Source organism: Rhipicephalus sanguineus, chromosome 2 (genome assembly GCF_013339695.2).
Source record: "Rhipicephalus sanguineus isolate Rsan-2018 chromosome 2, BIME_Rsan_1.4, whole genome shotgun sequence".
In the NCBI taxonomy this organism is placed as follows: domain Eukaryota; kingdom Metazoa; phylum Arthropoda; class Arachnida; order Ixodida; family Ixodidae; genus Rhipicephalus; species Rhipicephalus sanguineus.
The window spans coordinates 39,477,428-39,501,621 of record NC_051177.1 but is presented as its reverse complement, the minus strand read 5'-3'; the positions used below and the strand labels follow the sequence as shown (position 1 = coordinate 39,501,621).

General features: G+C 45.4%; 1 protein-coding gene across 3 annotated transcripts in view; it reads right to left on the bottom strand.

Moving 5' to 3' along the window:
* The window catches only part of LOC119382792 (extracellular sulfatase Sulf-1), a 391,997-nt gene that overhangs the window by 349,971 nt on the left and 17,832 nt on the right, over positions 1-24,194 (bottom strand). For all 3 annotated transcript variants that reach the window (XR_007415066.1, XM_037650642.2, XM_049412321.1), the window contains exons 8-14: positions 20,840-20,908; positions 20,133-20,244; positions 18,835-19,189; positions 14,208-14,341; positions 10,904-11,400; positions 6,740-6,909; positions 252-394 (exon numbers count right to left, since the gene is read on the bottom strand). Coding sequence is in view for 2 of the 3 variants with exons in the window: in XM_037650642.2 (XP_037506570.1) it covers positions 252-394; positions 6,740-6,909; positions 10,904-11,400; positions 14,208-14,341; positions 18,835-19,189; positions 20,133-20,244; positions 20,840-20,908 (1,480 nt within the window). In the remaining variant the exon portion in view is untranslated. The remainder of the gene's footprint in view (positions 1-251; positions 395-6,739; positions 6,910-10,903; positions 11,401-14,207; positions 14,342-18,834; positions 19,190-20,132; positions 20,245-20,839; positions 20,909-24,194) is intronic.

The window sequence follows — 24,194 nt, the reverse complement described above, 5'->3', positions numbered from 1 at the left end:
TAATACACTCAAACCTCATTATAACAAAGTCACATCTGCCACGAAAATAACTTCGTTATATCCAAAAATTTGTTATAAACATTTATTTGTAATACCGTAGCTATGACAAGAGTATTCTTCATTTACTTTGTTATAACCGATAATTCGTTATATCCGTGTTCGTTATATCGAGGTTTGAGTGTATAACCTGTTCTAAGAAAATGTCAACCTCATGTATGCTACACAGTACACAGGTAATGCGATCCACCAACCTGGTAAGGGTCAGTTCTCATGTCGTAGAAGGTAATGAAGCCAGTGACGAATTCACAGTAAAGCAAATTGTGTGTCTCGTTGATTGTTCGCAGGCACCAAAACGTGTTGTTGTTGGCATTTTGACAGAAACAAAATGGACCATCTGAAGAGAGAGGCACAGTTGCAATGTTACGATCAGCACTCCAGGAATATCAAACTTTCAAAACTGAACTCCATAACACTAAGTCCCTTATTCACAAACAAACCTGATCCTTATGTAGAGTTTCCCTTATCTTTTTTGTACCCTTAACCTGCCTCATAAATAAATTGGGCAAGCATTCACAAACAAACCTAAAGCAGCATTCACACCAGAGCTTGAAGCAGGCAGAAGTGGCACAACTCCCAATAATCTCGCACGCTTCGCCAATTAGGGGGCTGAAGGCAAGCCCGATCGACCTCAGACCGATTTTTTTGCCACAGCAAAAGCAGAATGTCCTTCTACTTCACTGGAATCTGTACTGTGGCTATAATGGCATATTAACATCAGGCCGCAAGTCAAATAAGGTGGCCTCAGAGTCAGTAGTGATTCTCACCAATGCACTATAAATTACCCTGTGCTGCACGACAAAACTCACAGCCTTACAAGGACACATTCCTCAAGAGTCGATTTGGGTAAAGACTGCCAAGGAGGTGGGAATTAGCAAATGTGGCAGCAGTGTGCTGGCGTGGCCCAACACTTTTTGCTTTTGCAGAGCCTGGCACATGCACCACCGCTGCTACAGGGCTGTCCACTTATTTAGCTTCTGCAGGCGCAACCCCAGAAAAATGGTTGAAAAAGTGAAAACTATTTCTCCCCCATGTTCTGATCCATCATTAAAATTCGGTACGACATAAAAAGCACAAATATCTGCGTGCTTCACTGCAAATGTCGTCGAAACACGATAGTCTTCTGCCGGCTGTACTGCACGAGTCCTGCTCCTCTATGTTGCATCGCCACATCTGGCTAATAGCGTCAGACTTGCACCACAGCCCAAAAACGCTAGCATTTTCAGCGCAGCCTAAGAAACACTAGGGTCTTTAGAATTATGTATCTATGTATTTTCTAGTAAAGGAACACACCACCTAATACTTTCATATTGATGTTGCACCTCAGATATGCGTAACATTTGCTTTTTGATCTACAATGTTCACAAGTATGAACGGCGCTACCAGTTCATGATGGCTGGGTGTTGAGAAAGTGGTTAAACTTTGGCGGGGTGGCTGAATCAGGTGACAGACAGACAGACAGACAGACAGACCAAAATTTCTGCGTTTAAGTTACCCAAGAAAGACTATAGTCTTTAAAAAAAAGTCAAAAGTGGCATGTACTCACTGCCTATTCGCCTTTTCTCGGTTTCAATATTGCGATAGAAGCAGCACATGTTGCACCCAAGAAACTTCCGGTCACTTCAATTATCACTCTCTAGCGCCGAAGCAGAAAGCAGATTTTTTATGTAGTGCCAGAATAAGGAAAGACTCTTTTTCCACTTTCAGGTAAAAGGAAGGCGCTTAAAGTGAAGCCCTAACTCTTGTAATGTTGCGTGTGCAGCTTAGAAGAATATTTATTTTAAATATTTGGCCATACACAGGGAGAAAAGTGTTGAAAATGTGCGGGCTACTCGCTAAGGCTTTTGTTCCCCGCCAATGATACTAGGCAACGCCGGCGCACAAAACTGGAAGCCGTCCAGCAGCTGTGTTTGTAAACAGCAAAAGGGTCTATAAGTACGTAGGTAGAAATGGCAAAAGTGGCAGCAGAACAAATATGAACATATTGAACAAACGTGGAACAGAACTTCCACCTGCTATGGCCTTTTCGCTCTCCCGCCACTTCGCAAGTGTGCACGAAGCCTTACCCTTACAAAAATAAATTTAGACAGTCTATAAACAGTCTAAACACATTTTCGGACAGTCTATAGACTGTCTACATACATTTTTGTAAGGGTTAGTTATCTTTCGCTCTGTTTACGTGCCCTTAACGCAAAATAAGGTCACAAGAATGATAAAGAAAGCAAGAAATAAATAAAATACTTAGTGAATACAGGCCTAAATTGTATTGCAAGATGAGTAAAAGAACAATTTCATGAAAGAGCAAGAGAATTAATAAACTTTTGTTTGCATTGCTGCAAATCTTTGAAGAAAACTTCTCTGCAATCCTCTTATTTTGATAAAAGGACGACCACAGTGTAGATCCTGTTGAAAATGTGAGAAAACAGCACAGGAACAGGACAAAAAATAAGAACTAGAACATTTCAGAAAGCTTTAAAGAAAAGGTTCATAGTCATTTGTCATCGACATTTTTCTGCTTCTGGCTTTGAACACACATTTGATGACAGTGAAATTTTAAGATGTCATTGTGACCTGAGTGCAGACCTGAGTGCACAATGATTTTTAAAGCGTTCTGCTCCGAGTCGAAAGGTGGCAGCTGTGTGAGTGCACTTCACAGCAAGCCTTGTTTTGATGGTGAAGCTGTTAAAGGGGTGGTGCCACTAAATTTTGAGGCTATAAAAAGCCTGCTGTAGGCTTCCTCTGTATGCAAGGACACTCAGCACGAAGTGTTGGATACAGCAAACGTTTAGAATATATTTTAATTCGCTTCCAAAGTCTGCCTAAATGCTCATCCTCGCGATCGAGAACCATCACTAGTGCTACTGACACCAACGTTACTGTGTAGGAAATGAAACAAAAGCTTTAGTGACGTCAAACCATATTAGAGTGACGTGCAATGAGCGGTGACCCACAGCTGCGCTGCACCAGGCAAGCCAAGAGAGAATTGGCTGCAAACCTACACTAATTTTTTTCTCAGCGTGTTGCCCAAGTAGCCAAACTTGCTCGTATTTTGCAAAGTGCTTCTCATTGTCATGTGAACCTGCGAAGGCAACTTCAGAGAATTTTAGTCTGTTTGCACCCTTCTTTGCTTTAACAGACCGGGTTACCATAGCCGTAAACGTGAGAATGGATAGGCAGGGCTATCTGGCAGAGCTAAGATAGCCCAGGCAAGCACAGAATTGTCGGAGCAGAACTCTGATGTATTCTACTTGTCAGACGATGCAGCACTGCATGCGTCACAGCTTTGTGGGCCCACGTGTTGAAGCTTCCTACACAGTGACATCACTGTCCAACTTGGCGTCCATAAACCGAAATTGAAAGTCGTTCATGTAAATAGGGCGATTATACATGAATCTTGGAGCGTGTATCATGCTTCTTAGAGCAAGGGTCTCAAACATGCAGACCGTGGACCTCTCGCTAGCAGACTGCGACCCGCACATGACTGTTTTCATCCCATTTTTTAAATTATCTTAATACTATAACTGTGCGAATAGAAAAATTTTGGGTGCGAAGCGAATTCGAATATTGAAGTGTGAGTGCAAATCGAATCGAATATTTTTCGAATATTTCTCTAATACTTCGAAGCGAAATTGCAGAAAAAAAAGTTGGAGAGGATTCCTAAGCATATTCTTATGAGATAGCAACATGAAAGTGTTTCTTTTCGCTAGGTTGATGAAGCACTGGCGGGGTGGTGTTTCATAGTTGTCTTAACAAGAATGAGACAATGTACAGTATTTATGTACATGATTTGGTGCAACCAAAGTGTTGCCGACAACACTTTACGCGTGATAGGCAAATATGCCATTTCCTCAGCTTATCCTCCTCTTTCAACTTCTGTGGAAGCCCAACTGATGTGGTGGACAAGGGTGTGCTCCCATCAAGTCCGGTTCAAATCTGCCTCGTAGACGTCGATATTAGGCTTGTGCGAATAGTAAATTTTAGGTCCGAAGTGAATTCGAAGCGAATAGTGATTTGGTCGAAGCGAATTCGAATAGCTTATATCAAATATTATAAAGAAAAATGAGCATATTTGTCATGACCCAACTAACCAGCGCAATATTTTTGAAGTCGAAACAAGGCATATGCATATGTCATTCTTTTTGGTTCAAAGGGAAGTGGAAGCAACTTTGAGTAATAGCAGGATTTGACTTTCGGTAGAATGCAAGTGAAAACCTGTAAAATATGTTAGGTTTTAAAATTTACTATACTTCGAGCATATAAGCTCGTATAAGAAGCTTTTAAACTTAAAACATGATGAATTAATGTGAGGGTAATACAGTAAAACCTCATTAATTTGAACCATGTTATTTCGAAATCCCGCATAATTAAAAGGATTTCTTTGGCCCCGTATTTTGCAATGTAAATTTGAGTGGATAAAAAGTGGCGGTCAGTACCAGCCCAGTTAATTCGAAAACTTTGGGTGCCATGTGCCAATTCCCCGATCCTGATTTAGCCGCAAATCCGCAGAAACAATGGCCCTTAGAAGACACAAGGCAATGCAACGTAGCGATACTAATGAGTGACATGTGAAGCATCCCAGCCTCGCTGCTGCCAGCATAAGAAAAAAACTAAACTCAAGGCGGTCTCGTTGTCAGCTGAAATGTGCGCCTGCGGAAAAGACGTGCTTCATTGCAAGACAGCGGTGACACGCGGGCAGCATGACGCATGCTTCTCTCAACGTCAGCGCGTCATGATTTACCCATTCTTTCTGGGAACATAGAGAAATTAATAAAGGGCAGTCTGACGGAATTCGCGATGTATACGAACCTCCGAATGGCGGTTGTTCTGGCAATTTGCGCACTTGCACTGCTGGCGGAGTACCTGCAACGCTTACTTCGAAAACTCAGTTCAAAAGCTTCAATGATCATCTTTTCCACCCAGAACACATCACGAATTCCGTCACACTGTTCATTATTAAATTCTTTATTTTACCAGAAAGAATGAGCGAATGGTCGCATCATGATGCACTGACGCTGCAAGGAGCAGGTGACATGCTGCCCACGTGTCCCCACTGTGTTGCAGCGAAGCACGTCTTTTCCGCAGGCACGCATTTCAGTTAATCACGAGACCGTTTTTTTTCCTCTTCCTTTTTTTTTTTTCCTTGCGCTGGCAGCAGCGAGACCCGCCGTTTCCGCGGCTTAGCGGCAAAACTGGAACCAGGTGTTGCTGGAAAACATAACCGTTCTAGCCGCAAACTAGCAGGAACAGCAAGCGACCACCTCTGGTTACTTCCAATAATTCGAAGTTCCTTGCATCCCACTTTTTGTATGTTTAGTTCATTTGAAAACCTGCTTAATTAGATTTTCACAGCCCCAGTGACTTTGAATTAACGAGGTTTTACTGTATGTTCATTTAAACTTGAAGTGGAACTTCGCGACAGTGCGGATTTCTCCTGGAAAGGTGTATTCACAGTATAGCACACCTCCACTGCAGCGAAACCACCTTTACAGGGGGTTACATGCGGTTTATATATCTTTATTCATTCATTTTGAATACTTCGAAATTTCCTAGAATTTAAATTCGTTTCGAAGCGAATTCGAATACTGTAATATTCGTTCGAATATTCGAAGTGCTCGAATATTCGCACAAGCCTAGTCGATATATAAAAACATCTGAAATTTTGGATGCTAAAAAGCTTCGGCGTCCAATTTTTTGGACTTCCAGCCCAAATTCTAGGTCCGAAACAGCATTACTTGAGCCCCCACCTCTGCCACATCTTCCATCTCCATGTTGGAATCGGCGTTTTCTTGAGTTAATACATTTGAGACCGTAGCGGAGCTTGAAAGGCAGCTTTTCCGCAATACGGGGGTGTGGTGATGTGAAGCATATTGAATATGTAGGGACCACTTCCAATCGCACGTTGACTCTCTCTTGGCCAAGTTCGACCGTTACGGAGCTTGAAAGGCAGCTTTGCTGCAATACGAGAGTGTAATGAGGTGAAGCATATTAAAAATCTGAAGGGGTTACTTTTAATCGGACATTGACTGTATTCGTCCTTGGGAAGTTCGAATTGTTCGAATAGTAATATTCCAGTGCGAATCGAATCGAATAGCAAACACTATTCAAAAAATATTCGAAATTTCGAATATTCGCACACCCCTACTTAATACATATGTTCTTTAGTTACACAGGCATGACTGGTCTAAAGCATTCGTTTTTTTTTCGTGATGCACCCACTGCAGTCACCATACGTTGATACATAACTGTGAAACAGAATTCTATATTTCAGAATTGGCATCCAGATTTTAGTCTTTTTCAAGATAGGTATCAATACGCTATTGGAATCATGGCACCAAGTCACCTTCAGAAATGACCCGTATATGAGATATGGGAGAAATAAAATTTTCGTGACTGCGGGACTGGGTGAGTTTGAGAACCCTGTCCCAGAGCAATAAGAAATGTTTGCAACAAAGAACACACGAGCTACAAATTTGATGGCACCACCCCTTTAAGTGGAGTTCCACAACAGTTTTCCTGCAATGGCATGGTCAATATTAAAATGTAAATGGAATGTAATGTGTGTAGATCAGAATTTGCTTTGAGATGCAATTATCAATTATTATAACATATAATTTACATGACCAACGATTACAAATATGATTTACAGTCCCAGGAAGTGTCTGAACTTTCAGCGTCGGCTTACATGTCCAAAGGGGCGCAGTCTTCCAGTGGTTGTTGTCATGAGTGAAGCAGTTCATTTTCTCAAGGTTGCACGTCGTGTTTTCGAACTTTGACTTGCGGCGAAACTTTCGTTCCTTGCGCCTAAGTTTCTCTTCCATGGTCCTTCCGTACTCACTGCCAAGCTCTTCATGGCTGAAAAAGCAGCAAAGGCACACTTTGGCCGAGGCAAAAATGTGTGCAACACACGAGTTATGAAAACCACACCATGAAATTTGTGCACTTTGCAGACCCGTGGCAACAGCGTGCATGGAGCGGCGGTTATTCATGCTCGTGAGCGCTGTTTGTAACGCACACAGAAATCAACTTGAAAGTTCTACAAGCCGAGACAGGGAACATGGTATTGGCCACATAAATGGCATTAGCGGGTATGTGGTAAACATGATTTGAAGCTCATGTCGTGGTTACTCTTGTTCAGTTTAGTTTTTGAGAACAGTTTGGTGTTTCGAATGCAACAGTATTTCAGAATAATGAATAATTTTCAGCAGTGACATGGCATTCATTATATCAAGATTTCAGTGTTGCGAACATCTAGAGGTAGGCTGCACAAAAACTGGTAGTACAGTAGACTCTCGAAAATTCAAACTTGAGGGGACCTCAGGATTTTATTTGAAATATCAGAAGTTTGAATTAACAGAAGTTCTCATAAATATGACTCAGGGCAGCATACCAACTAACACTGCGATGTTTATTGTTTCTCAGTGCCGCAGCAACATCGTAGACTGCTCTGCATGATTGCTAGTTAAAGTTTTAGACATCAGCGATAATACTGGTACTTGTTATTATACAAGGCACGCACGGGTAGTGTAATTAAGGGGCGAAATGTGTTGCGTCCCACGACAGTTGCTAGCCCCTTCTAATTCTTAGGACACTTTCTCGCATGGCATACTGCAGAGAAAGTGACTTTAAGAAACGTTTGGCATGCAATCGATCAAGGCCAGACCGTACAGTGTTTTTTTTTTCCCTCGGTCAGCACGAGATTATTGGTGCGCAAAGTTCGACTAGTTTCGCTGTCTTGTAAAGGCAGGCAGTCAGCTTTATTTGCGCCTGTTAGTAACAGGAAAAGCGTGAATGTTCAGCTAGAAGCAGGCAGCAGATATTTCCAGACATGGAGAAGCAAAAAGTTTGAATTAACCGAATTTGTGCAGTGAGGCAGTTTGAATTAAGCAGCTTTAAAATACATTGAAAACATAGTGGGCCAACCAAAAATTTAAGATTTGTTTGAATTAACCGAAAGTTTGAACTACCAAAGTTTGAATTATCGAGAGTCTACTGTACCTTGTTCCTGCTTCTCATTACGGCAACAACAGAATTTCCACATACAGTCAACGACTGTCACGTGTTATCTCTGGGGTGCTTGCAAAAACGGATCGGGAGAGAGTGAGACGGGCACAGGAGACCGTGGTAGGACGGGCAAAAACAAAGTTTATAATGAGCAAAAAGGTAACATACAGAAAAGAGCGTTAAGAACACTGAACAATATAACAAAAAACCTATTTACATTCTACAAAAATCTCAGCTCTAGCTAGGCTTAGCTAAGTCTCCAACTCAGTCTGGCCACTATGGGCCCTGTGACTATCGAACGTTCTTACAGACCGTCGCGACGACTCGAAGTTCCCGTTGCGTCGATCTCTTGTCGAGACCGTCGTCGACGTCCTCAGTAGGCCTCCGAGTTCATCGTCGGTTGCCTTCGTTCAGCCCGCTGCTTGCTCTCGTCGCGAGCATCCCCAGTAGTCTTCTCCGTCCTCGGTCCGTCGAGGTTAGGCCTAACTGGGCCTTGGTCCCTTGCTTCGGGACTCCACAGGTGACGGGCGTCTCCTTGACTGCACTGTGGTCTGCAGCCGTCCTGCCGAGAAGAGAAGGGCTGCTGACGATCCCGGAACTGCTGTAGTGAGGGGCGACGTGTCCGGGCAGCCTCGCTTGGAGCCTTCCAAGGTCAACGGCCACTCCCCGGGCCTTGCGTGCCACCACCTCCAGAACCGAGTACCAGCCGCCTTCGCCGCGGATGCGACGCTTGCTCCTTCCTCGATCTTCTCTGTCCGGTGCCCCACAGCACAGTGCCACGATCATCTTTCGTCGTTCACCATCACGGCTCGGGTCGCATGCCACGAGCCCCCATCTGGCCAATCCTCTGTGTCGACGTGGCTGGTGCGCGTGCCATCGGGTGACTTTGCTTCTCGCGCACCATCGCCGCGCTTCCACGTTCGGCACGCGCCTCGTGCCTCTCCTTTACTCATCACAACGACCGATAATTCGGACTCCACGGGGAACATAAATAAGTCCGAATTATCGAATGTCTGAAAAAACGAATGCGTCAGAAAAAAAATACTTTTATTGACACTTCAGGGTACCGGTGGCCGAAAAAAGTTGTCAATGCGTTGCTGCCCGCACTTCCGCTTACGTGCAACCAAGTCTGCCTGTATCTCCGCCAGTGTGATGTGATCGCTGTACGATGGCGAGCTGATTTCGTTCGTGAAGGCAACGCGTCTGTGCGGCGCACTTAGCGGTCGCACAAAGAGGCAGCATGAATGGCGGTGCGGCGCGTTTGGGTTCTCGCCTATTAAATGCATGCACTCATAGGCGTCGAAGAGGGGCGGCGCCATATCTGCCCCGTACATTGACCCTTCTAGTCACCTAAGAAGCGTGGGGGGGGGGGAGGGGGGCGCAAAATCTGCCCCATACATGCACTTTGTAGGGTGGGGGGGGCGCTTCGATGAACCTTCGCCCCCCCCCCCCCTTAATGAGGAACCCTGCGCACGCCTATGCATGCACTACGCATGCAACTGCACCAGGCCACATGCACTATCGAGCAGTTGACTGAAGATGCTTATCGTAAGGCTTGTCAGCAATTGAGCCGTACTGGCGCGTTTGCCACCTGCCGCCATCACGGCTCCGTGCATTTCCACTGCTTATCCCTAAGACATAGCCGCACGGCCCCGTGGTAGCAGCCCCTTTGAATTTCCGGTCCGCTTCACCCCATAACACGTTGGCATCGCGACAAAGCTGACTTTCGGACTCTGCTACTGTCGCAAACAGGTCGACTCGCGAAAGCGCTGGTTCAAACCTACGAGACGATAGACGCGGCAGAGGTGGGGGCTTCAATTATTGCCTTTCGGACCTGCAATTTGGGCAGAAAGTCCGAAAAATCTGACAGCAAAGAGTTTTAGCGTCCGAAATTTCCGATGTTCTTGACCATTGACATCTATGGGGCTGGTGACGGTGCCGCGAAAGCGTCCAAATTTTCGAGCAGGTCCGGAAAATCGGCAGTTGACTGTATCTGCCACGTTTCGTTGTCGTCGGCGCGGCCTTTGGCACTGGCTGTGAGGGCACCGTTGGCGCCATTTAACTCAGATCTTTTGAGACAGCAGAGCGTAAAATAAAGCAAGTCTCAAAATAAAAATGAACGCGCGCACAGAACGCTTTACCGCAGACGCATTCGACCGAATGGCGGCGATAGCAGCGCAGCACGGGGATACAGGAACCGGAATGTAGGATGTTAGCGATGTCAACAGGATTTCCCACAGTTGACCAGTGCCTCCAAGATCGGCATTTCAAATCGCAAATCTGAGGCATAAAGTAGTGATCGAAATAGAGCCTCATAGATCACCAATTAGCTTTCGTTTTGATCTCTGAGGCCATACTTTGTATGGTACGGGTGCCGGAGGAGATAATGGCTGGCGATTCGGCGTGCACGAGTCTCGGACAGGGTCCGGATTATCGAATGTAGATACCGCAGCTGTCCGAAATATTGGTCATCTTTACACATTACTTCTATGGGATCAACGGCGTTGCCGCGCGACTGTCCGAATTACCGAGCATGTCCGAATTATCGGTGTCCGATTTATCGGTCGGCGACTGTACAAGAGACTCTCACTAAATGTAAGCTGAAAGGGCCGGGTAAATATGTTCTGTTTACAGGAGTGCCATTTACTGAGAGATGAACAGAGGTGCAGAATTCAACTATGAAACCAATCATATTAGAGGCAGTTCCAATTGAGCAGCCATTCTGTTTAAGAGATTTCCATTTACTGAGAGTCTACTGTAAATTTATGCTGGCTAGTGGCACCAAGCACTAGCACATGCATGAAGGTAGCAGATATAGTAAGCCATGACTGATCGCATGCCATACCTATCTTTCGTGAGTGTGCCCCGCTGGCCATTAGCACACTGGCACTGCCTTGGTGAGGAGGTTTCCGCCTCGTATTCTCTGTTATCGACTTCGTCGCCATTGTCTCCTTCAACGTCCCTCGCCCTGCCTCCTCTTGCAGTCTCCAGGGGGACCTCTGTCGGCAGTGGTGACATGTGCTTGTGGTGGCGGTGCTTGGTCTTGTGCTTCTTGAGCGTCCTCCGCAGCCCTTTGAGCTGCTCCAGCTTCTGCCGCAGCCGACGGATGAGTCCGTCAATGTGCTCCTTCTTCTGACGCCAGAGCCGCTTCGCATTGGCGTTGGGGCGCGCTGGCCTGCCATCTTTCCTGTCACCCCCACCACTTCCTCTCCCAGCAACGACACACCATCGTTCGTCGGGACCGCACGGGCTGCTGCCATCATGCCTAGGAGATGGCTGATCACCAAGAGCCCCTCCCCATGACTGGTCTCCACTGCCATTGGTGTGTTCCAGCAACTTCATCTGCAAGAGGAAAATTGAGTGTATATTTAAAGGGACACTAAAGGGAAATAAAATTTTACATACGAGTGAAAGGCAAATGCTTCGTCGATATCACACACAACAGCGTTCTCATAATCGAGACATTAAAGTAAATGTATGACACGATCTGAGCCACCAGTAGGACTTTGTAGAACACAAGTCCGATCACAATAGCAAGGCCTGAGTACAATTAATCGCAAATACACAAATCAACCATGACAAAGAAGATTTCATTGGATTACAGGTCGGAATAAAGTGAAATTTTCGCATTTAAGTCTGATTCATGCAAAAAAATCTCAGAGTTAACCTTGAGAACGACGCAAGTTCCGTTTTTGCCGGGCTGTCGGGCAGTGGGGGCATGGTAAATGCTATGTCAGAAGGCCATTCTTGGAGGCGGGCAGTTTGAATTGCGCTATTGATATGCAGACGACTAAAACATGACTTTCTTTCAGAATAAGCATTTCCTTGGCAAGAAATACCGTATTTACTCGAATCTAACGCGCACCTTTTTTCCGGAAAAATGAGTCCAAAAATCGCATGCGCGTTAGAATCGAGTACCGAAAAAAAAAAAAAAAAAAGAAACTCTGTTATCGTATTGCTATCGACATTTCAAAATGGCCGCCCCCTAGGTGCCTTGGCCATTTCTGTCGTCGTTTCAGTTCGTACGTGTGCTGAGGAGTTCGTAATCCCGTTCTGCGTCCGCATTGACGGCATGGAAGTGCCGACTCCAAATACTCGACGAGTGTACCACGATGCCGCATTTAAAAGAATAGTTATTACATGTGCAGAGAGACGGACGGAAATCGGGCCGCATCGCGGTCGTTCGGAGTTCCCGAAACGTGCGTGCGAGACTGGCGCAAACAGAAGCAGAAGATTTTTTACGGCAAAGCTTCACGAAAAAGTTTCTGTGGACAAAAGCAGGGCCGGTTTCCCGAAATCGAAGAGTGTTGACAGCGACAAGGAGTTGTCCGACAGCGACGAGGACTGATCCATTACCTGATCCATTACGCGACTCGTATCGCCGCCGTAGTGGTGACATTAGCGGCAAGGCCCGCTTTTTGACTTTGTGTTTTACTTTTTTGAAACTTCACGATAAACGGCAGCGCACACCGGGTTAAGGTGTGCGCTGCCGTTTCAGCGCTTGTGTCGTCCTTTTTTTCGCGTTTTTGTGTTTCTGTCTTAACCCGGTGTGCGCTGCCGTTTATCGTGAATATGACCAACCATCTAGCCCACAAGTACGTTTTGAAACTTCAGTTCTTTAAAACCCAAATACTTGTTCTTCTGAATGTGCGAAGTTTGTCTCCAACGGACTTTTTTTTGTTCTTTTCTCTCACGAAAAATGGGTGCGCGTTACAATCGATGTATTACCTTTTTTTTTTTTTTTTTGGTCGCGGAAAACGGGTGCGCGGTAGAATCGAGTAAATACGGTAAGCACTACGAGGTCTCTGGAATGCTATTTCAACAATCCACATCGGTTTAATATTTGCCTTTAGTGTCCCTTTAAAGCGACAAGTGCACAGTTAATAAAATCGCAAGCCTATGCAGACATCTGTGCTCAGAAAGCCACACTGAGTAGAAAGCCATTTTACATCCAAATCCTGTGAAGTATCATGCAATCAGGTGCAATGTCGTGATAAACCTGTTCAATTTGGTGACATAGCTTATAAGGAAGCCTTCAGTGAAAAGTGCTAAAGTATGCTATTCAATAAGGCTGGTATCGCCTGTAAATTACGCTGGTGATGCACGACATGCATCATGACTTTGGTGAAATACAAAAAATTTAACAGACAAATATGACGATTCCAATCCAATCTTTCAATCCAGTGCACACTCTTTATGGCTTTGGCAACTAAGTTAATGGCCTGATAAGCGTGCAAAGACAGAGTGCCACTATTGGCATCTTGTGTCCAGTCACATCTTGTGCTAGTTTTCTTCTTTCAAAAACCCAATGTTTCAATGTCGCACTTCTGGTTACATAGGTATTTCAGGGCTTGAGGCCATAGAAAAATATGGGCTACTAACTAGACCAGAACGCGAAGCTATGAAAGGGATTACAATGTTTAACATTCTGCTAAAAGGGCCCTAACCATGGGGCAAAGATATTTAGTAGGTGAAACTCCTGTGAACACGGGCGGCAAGATGACGTCACAAAAATAGTATGCACTGACGAAGGCACTTACAGTGGTGGCGCCTTGCAGTAGCCACAGCAAAAAAAAAAAAAAAAAAAGAGGAAGAAGAAGAAGAAGTGCGCATGGCCGGACCATGCTGCGGCATGTAGCAGAACAGGGGCAACACCCCACAAGCAGTTTCCTTGGCAACCGAAATGGCAAGTAATTTCCTTCTCAGCCGCCAGGTGCTACTAGCCCGATAACTGTGCAGCGGGTGCATGACCTTATCTGGTCGTGGGAAATAGCGGAGTTTCCACTCCTAGAGGTTTCTTGCTTCGTGGCCCTAAGAATTTACAGAGCAACATGGCATGCCACATGAATGATTGCAAGTAAAGTTTTTAGACCTCAATGATCATACTTGTACTAGTAAATATAAGGCGCGTTCGCGCATGTGTAATCAATGAGCCAGATGTGTTGTGAACCGCGACAGCTAGTAGCAAATCGGGAGAGCTACTAGTGTGTGCATCCCCAAAAATCGTGCATGTTACACTGCGAGCTCCAGCTCCTTCGCCAAAACATCCGTGGCCAAGACCATCCACTTCCTCTTATGGCCTTCCTACACCTTTCAGAGAATGTCTGATTGAGAGGAATTGGCTTGCATATTAATGACTTCTCACTCACCTCCTCTTCGAGCAGCTCGTCTGCTGTTGCACTCAGAAAAGCAGATACAGCTTTGTCATCGGTCAGGTCAAAGCCTTCGGCCATCGTATCCACACGCCGCTTCAAACGTACTGCCATGAATACAGGCCTGAAGGCTGGCATAAGAGAGAATCACAAGTATTATTTCTCTTCATTTGCATGAGATCGAAAGTGATGTTCAGTAATGAAAGAAATGGCTTATTAACAATCACACAGTATGATCAAGCAGTGACCACTGATCATAATAACTACTTCAACAACAACACGAAGTGAGATTTGCAGCCTTATCAGTTGTATGAATCACTATAAACATTCACTTATTAACACACATGGTGCTAGACGCGCACAGTTTAGTAAACGTGACGAGATTTCACTTGGCATCTACAAACATACACTGTCACAATGAAGGCATAGTAAAGAAAGCCAAAAACAGGTGGCGCAAATGTTATACACTGCTGCTCGCTTCACTACATCTCTGGAAGTTAGACTGCATTATCTCCGACACTACAGTAAAACCTCGGTAATTTGTACTCGGTTAATTGGGAATCCCGGATAATTTGTATTATTTGCGCGGTCCCAAATTTTTACATGTAAATTTAACCGGATAATTGGTGCGGCCAGTCTGCCACTTCCCGGTTAATTGGCACACTTGGCCGCGACTTCCAAGATATGCAAAGGGTGTTGCGAATCTCGGAGGCTGTAACTAAAACATGCATTTTTTTTTTTTTGATGTACGGATCTCGAAGGCCATGTTTTTTTTTACCGGAAATACGTCGTAGACGCCATGTTTTAGCAATTGCCAGGCGGCGATGCGTGCGGTTGCGATCATGATCATCATCTCAACAGCGATGTTAGCCACTCTAGTGAAGTGAATGTTTTGTGGAGTCTTTGTGCCATTTGGATGTCGGCTGGCGAGCATTGTGCGATTCGGTGCGACTGCTCCATTTGTCTCCTGTCTCCGCTTGAGTGTCTTCCCTGTGAATTAGTTGATTGAGGTGTGCTTGGAAGGAAGATGCCGAAGTACAAGAGCTTGTCCCTGCACGAAAAGGTGTGCTTAATTGAAGAGGCCAGCAAGTCGACGGCGTCGAAAACGGCTCTCGCCGAAAAGCACCACGTGCCTCTGTCAACGCTGTCCAACATTATCAGGAATAAGGAGAAAATTCTCGATGCTTACAGCAAGACGCACTCGTCAAAGCGTACACGAGTACGCCCGCCTACGTACGCCGACGTTGAAGCAGCTCTGATCGACTGGCTGCAGAAAGCCAACGCAGCACACCTTCCTGTGAATGGGACCATATTGCGTGAGAAGGCCAACCAGCTGGCGCTGCAACTTGGACATTCTGAGTTTAAATGCAGCAATGGATGGTTTTGCCGATTTAAGGAGCGCAACAACCTGACATTCGTGACTGTTTGTGGCGAGAGTGGCAGCACGGATCGGTCTGTTGACAACGGCTGGAAGCAGCACACCTTGGCTCCACTAGTCGCCAAGTACGAAGCAGCAGATGTTTACAACCTTGATGAAGCTGCTCTGTTCTACAAAATGTTGCCTACGAAGACATTCGCTTTGAAGGAGGCAGACATTAAGGGGCGGAAACAGAACAAAGATAGAATCACTGTTTTGTTTGGTGCAAGCATGTGCGGTGAGCACAAGCTGCCACTGCTTGTTATTGGGAAGACAGAAAAGCCTCGTTGTTTCAAAAATGCACGACTGCCATCCAAGGATGACCTGATCTATAAAAACAACAAGAAAGCTTGGATGACGGCTGCACTCTGTGAAGAATACGTGCGGCACCTTGACCGCAAGTTTGCGGCCGCAGGGCGCAGCGTTTTGTTCGTCGTCGATAATTGCCCAGCTCACGGCGACATTCAGAACCTGCAGGCAATCAGGCTGGTCTTTCTACCCCCGAACACGACGTCGCTATCGCAGCCGATGGACCAGGGCGTCATACACCATACCAGGAAAATATATCGCTACAATCTGTTGAAGCGAATGCTCCTTTGCTATGACAACGGAAAGGAGTATAACATTGACCTCCTCGGTGGTATTTGCCTCATTGTTCACGCATGGAGGCAGGTGGAGGCCACCGTTATTCGACGGTGTTTTGAGCACGCCGGTTTTGTGAAAGAAGAGGCAACCTCCGCTGAGTTTGCTGTCACCGCTGTCACTTGCCCGTTTGATGAAGAAGGGGAGACTCTCTGCACTCGATATGAGGCTTTGCACGCGGACAAGGAGTGCACTCCAATCGGATTCTCCGAGTACGCAAATGTCGAGTGCACAGTGCAGAAGTGTTACGCCGACATCGACAGCGAGACAGCTGCGAGATCGACCGATTCGGCCTCTAATGTTGACAGCGATGACGAGCCCTCCCGAGCACCCCCTTTGGCGGATGTCATCGATGCCTTGAGTGTTGTGCGCAGCTTCGTCGAGTGCAACGGCGGCGAGGCTGAGATGCTGCGCCTCATTGACAGGCTGGAAAATATGACTTTCAGTGCTGGGAACTACCGAACGCGTCAGTCACGCATGGAGGAATTTTTCTCCAAGTAGGCTGACTTGCCACAATAAAGGTGTGACTTCCGTACATCACGTTTTCTGGCTGATTTCTTTGATTTCGCGTTGTTTCGGATAATTGGGAATCCCGCTTAATTGGGATATTTTTCTCGGTCCCGAGGCCTTCGAATTAACGAGGTTTTACTACGTATATGTATGGAGGAAGGTAGCACACACAAACTACCCTGGCTGGCCCTTAAACCGTGTACCCGCCACAGATGACCAAGGTACAGGGCCCAGGCTGCACAAGCACCCAGCCACGTGAAAAACTTGGACAGCCAAGGCTGGGCGGAGGAGAAGACATGTGCATTGAGCATGTGGGAAGACAGCATGCATCAAGTAATTATTCTTCTCGGCTCACGCGAAGCATACGATACACATGCTGCTCATTCATAACGCAGCTGAAATACTTTTGAAAGACCAAGAGTCACTACTAATATACTTGGAGGACGCCCGAGCTTCACCTTCAAGAGCAGAACGCAATAGCGCAGCTTGGCCCCGTTCACATCCCCTTCTCAATCGCTAGCGTGGCTTCACTATCCTATCCTAGAATGTCTGCTGCAAGTACAGTTGTGAAGTGGCCACAATTCTTCCTTCTGCGAATGGGTAAAGTACCCACTATACACCCGTAAGGCAACACGCACAATTGCGCAACTGCTCACTTTGTTGATGCTATTGCTGATAATGATGATTAATTATGCCTGGCCGCTTTGTAATTGGTGGGCTTTTATCCAACCATTCGTTGCGTAATTCACATCTTTTGACAGCTGGTGCGATTCTACGCTACTGCCACATAATGTTACATGCACTAAGGACACTCCTCGCACTACCTGACATTCTTAAAGGGCTTTTTTTTTCCGAAACAGTTTCAAGCATTGGCGTGGCTCTGTGGTAGAACATCTGCTTGCCACGGAGAAGTCCTAGGTTCAATTCCCACTTGAACCAAAGTTTTTTATGATTTCTTTATTTGCTTCTATCTCGATTTTCGCTCACGCACAACGCTGCTTTTTCACTCACAATCAACGATGCCAACGCCGACACCAGAATTGCTGTGAAACAAGCTCTTTGACGCTTTCGTGTTAAAATTTGCCTAAAGTGTACACATACACATTAATGAGAACGAACGGAGAATAATGCCAAGGAAAGTATAGGGGGTGTTATTTCTAGTAATTAGAATATAAATGTGAAGAAAGCAAAGTGGATGAAAAGACAACTTGCTGCCCGCAGGGACCGAACTTGCGACCTTCAAGTAACGCGTCCGATGCTCTACCACTGAGCTACGGCAGCGGTCATCCTCTCATCCACCTTATGGGGTATATATGTACATTTAAACCTAGGAGTGTTAGTCAGCGCTGGTCGCAGCCGTGGCGGCGAGTGTGGAACACTTTTTTCTGCCTATTGGCGTCACGTAGCACGTGATTTTTTTACGAGCCGGCAGCTGACAAATAATCTCTCGCATACTACCTAAAGGCATCAAGTCTGCCAGAACGAGATCCTCGCTATGAATGAAGGAAAGAAGATTACTTTTAAGGGCTCGTTTTCCTTGTTAGACACAATATTAATGAAAACTAACAGACAATAATGCCAAGGAAAGTATAGGAGGTGTTATTTGTAGTAATTAGAATATAAATGTGAAGAAAGTAAAGTGGACGAAAAGACAACTTGCCGCCGGCAAGTCGTAGCTCAGTGGTAGAGCGTCGGACGTGTTATTTGAAGGTCGCAGGTTCGGTCCCTGCCGACGGCAAGTTGTCTTTTCGTCCACTTTACTTTCTTCACGTTTATATTTTAATTACTAGAAATAACAACCCCTATACTTTCCTTGGCATTATTGTCTGTTAGTTCTCATTAATATTGTGTCTAACAAAGAAAAATGAGCCCTTAAAAGTCACCTTGTTTCCTTCACATACACATCAGTATCGCCACAAATGTTGAAGAGTCAGTCTGGCTCACCAAATTTCTCATGAACAAATTTTCTTGGCAAATGGTTTTTGAAGCATCATCATGCATGATAATGTTGCAATTGTAAAATACAGTTTCGAAAGCATTGTTTCAACAGCTTACACTGCTTCACGTGCTCTCGAAGGAACTTTCGCTGCTGCTTGCGTTCCTCGGGTGTGAGCTGGGAGTTGGTAGATGGCTCGAGGCGATGGGCAGCAAGCATAGTCTCGCTCGCAGATGATGTCATGGAAGGCAACTCATGAATAGCATGTGAATGCTGGCTATGGTGGTGATGTCGGCGATGTTCCTTAGGCTTCTTCAACTTGACGCCACTTGGCAGTGGTATGTCGCCGGTGTCTGCTTCAGGCAGGAGGTCCTCATTGTCCTCCTTGCAGATGCAGGTTTTACGGTGGTGGAGCCGTGTATGCTTGCAACGACGCATGTGCCAATGCCAGCCATCGTGAATGCACTCCCATTTCTGAAAGGTACCACAAAGAATGGGTATGTGGCATGTTAAAATCTTACGGAGACAAGAGAGACAGGCATTAAAAACATGTAGGGTTTATTTAACCAAACAAACTGCACAGCGGGTCACAAGGGACACCACAGTGGAAGACAAAGTTTATATTGAACATCTGGGGCTCTGAGACATGCACCCAAAGCACATTACATGAAAGTTTTTTCACTCTGCCTGCATTGGAAAGCTGCTATCATGGCCAGTAATTGAAAAGGCAACCTTGTTCTCAGCAGAACATTGTAGGTGTTGGGTCACCATGGTGAATAAGAGTGACATGGACCTTGTGCACCATAGTGTAACAAGTCACATGATCCCTGGTTAAGAAAAGAGGTAGTAAAGGAATGAGGGAGAGGGGGGGGGTGTTGAATTGAGATTTAGATTTATATAATCCACAGTAAGCATTTTCCAGCTCTTTCTGTGCGTTTTCAGAAAAAATGGCACATTCAAGTGAAAGCTTCATAACTTGTGTACCTTCATTAATCAGTCATGAATATTTCACAAATGAAAGAATAGGCATAGGTAAATTTACAGGAGGAGGACCTCGGGCACAAGGCTTCAAGAGAAATCTCGCTAATTCAAAACATTTGAATTCACAATAGTAGATGAATCGAATTGATCCCCTGGTCACAGCAGAGTTGCATGTACTTCAATAGGCAGAAACCCTTGAAAATTTGAACACTTAGAACCGCATCATGGTTATTTCGAGCAAAATTTCGTGCCCTACAACCCAAGCCAAAGGGCAGAATCTGTTGCATCACTAAGCAGCGTAACAATCAGTATTATGAAATTCTACGTGCTACATCAGGCTGAGAGAATGTGCACTGCCTTCGTCCTTAACAGATGACACCCTTTATAACACAGTTACTTTGTCACATGTGACAAACTTGGTGAAATAAGCTGATACCTGATGTGGCTGACATGGTGAAGGATGTCTTCCAGACGTGCACTTGACGTGCAGGTTGCGCTCCTTAGTAGAGTTGTAGGCTCCGTCAAACATGTGGTCCTTTGATACTTTGCTGAATGTAAATGCAGGAGAATGGGTAAGGTAGTCGGCAAACAACACATCTGCAGAGAATCGGAACTCTTACACGAAGCAAGTAGTACTGCAAGAAATAAAAAAATTTAGCAACAAAACTATTAAAACTTAGACACAGTGGCATGGAACAACTGTGAGTTAACAAGCAGTACTATTCACCAACAACAAGCAGTACTGTTCACCAGCGCATGGGTCAAGAACTGCTCTCCATTGCGTGTCTCTCATAATGGGGTTCAACTGCACTGCAATGGCCAGCATAAAATTTCGAGTAGACTTATTTGACTGAAAAGGGTAAAAAAAAACCTTCACTGAGCAAAAGTCTGCAAGCAAATTTTTCGAGCCATTGGCGCTGTAAAAAAAAAGGGTTAAACTTATTCTTTTATTGACTAGTTTGTTCAGAACGCCTGCTTTTTCTCACATTTTTCTTACAGCACTGTCAGCAACCAGATACATTGGATACTGTAAAAAAAAAAGATTGAAATGTGTGCATGCTCATACAAGAAAAACTAGCAAGAATTTTAAAAAATTTAGAACATCCATAGTTACAATGAAACATTCAGATCACGTTCACTTACCCTCTTTCGATAAGAAAGCTGTCTCGCCAGGACTTCCTGCGTTTTATCTCAGCTCGCCTGTGGCCACTCCTTTTAACGCAAATGACAACATGCAAAGAGGAAGAAATTAGGTTCCTGCACTAAGCAGAAGACATGAGCTCCAACTGTTGCAATGTTACGCAGAAGTGCAGGCAAGAAACACTTTTACAAAACTCTTCCCGGTGCAAACTTGTGCCTGTGCCAGTGGCATGGCCAGAAATCTTTTTTTAGAGGGGGTTCAACCATACTTCATGTATGTTCATCTGTGCATTTGTATGTGTGCGTGTATAATGCCGCATGCATGGGCCAGTGGCGATGACAACAAAGCAGCACTAGTGTTATTGGGCCAGCGCAGGGACGAAGAAGACGTTGCTGTCTTTTTCCAGCGCCTGATAAAATGTATTTGTTTGTGGTGCTCCGTGTCCTCACCGATCCCACATCTTTACAATATACTAGGCTTATGCGAATATTTGAGCACTTCAAATATTCGCACAATATGCTTGTGCGAATATGGCACGAGCAGGAGCCGCATGTACCTTCTGCGGTTGCCCCGCCGACGAGAGCGCGAAGCGGCGGTGTCGCGCCTGGCGCGCTCGAAGCCCCAGTGACGGCGAGGAGAGAGTGAGCGCTCGTTTGTGCATGCGGGTGTGCGCAAGGCGGGCAGGCGAGGCCTGAAGTCCTCAAGCCAGCTTTCTTGCCGCCGCGGGCGCGTGCGTTTACTATTCACACAAGCCTACAATATACATATGCAAAATTGAAAAATTATGTACTAGTACAAGAAAACGCCACATTGATAATGTCATCACGAACAGCAGGCTGCCAAACATTTGAGTGGTGATACTTACACTACTGTAAGTTGTGTGGTGATGGACCCCACACTAGTGTTATGAAGAGCAAGCTACAATAGAAATGATTTCACACACTCAAAGGTCTATGCCCCCTGCCAGGAGGAAAGCCTCCCACTCCTTCAAACATACATTACAATCTGGGGATGCATTCTCTACAAGTCAGGTCCGGATACATGCAATATCGTTGACCAAAACGATTGCCACGCCTCACTAGCTCAAAAAGGAAATCTGCCCCCTGATTCGCATGCCACTTTTGGGACAATAAATGTCATGGCTGGCTGTTTTGAATAAACCATAACCACCATGGTTTCCTCTTCAGGCCATCCGTGGTTAGAACTGCCATCTGCTCAAGACACTGCCCATGCACCCTTAAAGGGACACTAAAGGCAAATAACAAATTATGTCAGAGTGAAAGCTCAATGTATGACGTCTAAAACGGCAATATTATCAACAGCAGTGCCCTACTTACCTAGAAATTAGGCTAAATGTATCACACGATGAGCGCCACGAGCGGCACATTTTGGAAATATTCCTGATGACGTGAGAGAGTTCAACTACAATTAATCACTCGTAATCAAACTAGCTGCAATAAAAAAAGAACCTTCCGTGCACAAGAGACGTAATAAAATGCTGCTTGTCCGTTTCTGCTTGATTCATGGAAAAAAGAACCTCTTTGGCGTTGCCATGGGGAACGGCGCGCGTGGTTGAAAGGTTCCGTTTTCGCCGAACTGCGCTTCGCCCGACACCCTGCTTCAATCACGGGGTCGCGTCTCAGTGGTAGTTTCGGTATCACGTACTGCCGCGTGTGTTTTACGTGCTCGTGAAAGTCGCTCTGACAAAAAGTTTGACAAAATGCCGGATGCCCGAATGGCGCACGCCGCCAGTGCACGCTGCCGCACAGTACAGTAGAATCCCGCTGTTACGTTCCTCACTGCTGCATTTTCCCGGCTGTTACGTCGTTTTCCGCCGGTCCCGGCATAGCTCCCATAGGATACAATGTATTGGGAACCCCGCTGTTACGTCGTAACTGTCGGACCGTTCCCGTATGATACGTCGCGAAGTGCGCCCGGAGCCGACCGAGTGACTACCAAAGAGAGCGGCCATGGTGCATTTTCACGCAGCTTGGCCTCGTTTAACCGTAATATTAGCCGCATGAGAGGCGCAAGCAACAGAATCTTTCAATTGATGCAAACAAAAGCATGGCCTTCAAGATTCAAATTGCAAAGATGGCGTCTATGACGTAACTGCTCGCGAAAGCAAGGCCTTCGAGATTGGCATTTACTATTGACAAAAGCATAGCCTCTGAGATTTGCATTGCACAAACATGGCGTGTATGACGTAATTGCTTGCGAAAGCAAGGCCTTCGAGATTGGCATTCACTTCTGCCATCGCGTTGGCGTAGACTCATCATCATCGTTATTTGTCGGAGAACGGGAGGAGTTCGAGCTGGTTGGAGCTCGCATGGTCGTGCGTGCGGTTCGCGGTTGGACTCGCCGCGCCGGTCGTGATTGCGTGTGCTTAGTTCTTTCATGCCTACAGCTGTTGGTGTTAAAAAAATCACATACGTTGATTACATTTCTGTGGATAAGGCCGTCCTAAGCTCCGCGTTTCTATCCATCAACTAGATCGCGGCTGAGCGCGCCAATTTTCGTGCTGCTCGTAAGAATTGAAATAAAATTCTGTACCACTAAGTATTTTGCCGTTTTTCCTGTTTTTCGGCTCTTACGTTTCCCGTCTCTTACGTTTATTTCCTACGGTCCCTTCAAAAACGTATCAGCGGGGTTCTACTGTATAAAGGCGGGCAACATTGGGCACGGCAGCAGTGACGTGAGAAACACCACTTTCAGGCGGGTGATTTGAAGTGCGCTTACACGATGCAGACCCCTAAAACGTGATTTTATTTCAAAATAAGCACTTCCTTGGCACAAAAGTAGCACTACGAGGTTTCTGGACCGTTATTTCAACAATCAACGTTGACTTAATATCCTCTGCCTTTAGTATCCCTTTAAGGACATTAAGTTAAAACAATGAATTGATTTAGGTTGATAAACTGTACTCTCAGAAGTCTAATGTCGTTAATTTCATCATCATAACTTTTATTATAATTGGAGAAAATAAAGGTTAATGTTGCATTTTTAAATTTTGCACCGAAATCTCCGTGCATGATGCCACTGATTTCACAGTGTACTTGTCGTACATTGGTGACATTGGCTCAACAAAATTTCTTGAAACTTGGCATGTTAAGTCTACGGCGCCCTCAGAAGTCTATGTACTACTTCATTTCTACCGATAAAGAATTATGTAGGACATAGCAGACACTATCAAAATTTATGCCGTCACCGAATTTGGTGCGGGAATTTCAATGTGGCGTCACCACCCGCATTTTAATTTTGCATGTTTTCTTGCTTACCAAGCGTCTTCTTGTGGCAAGTGTGGTGATCTTGGAATTGTGAAAGAGTAATTTACTAACATGAGAGAAATCACTTTCG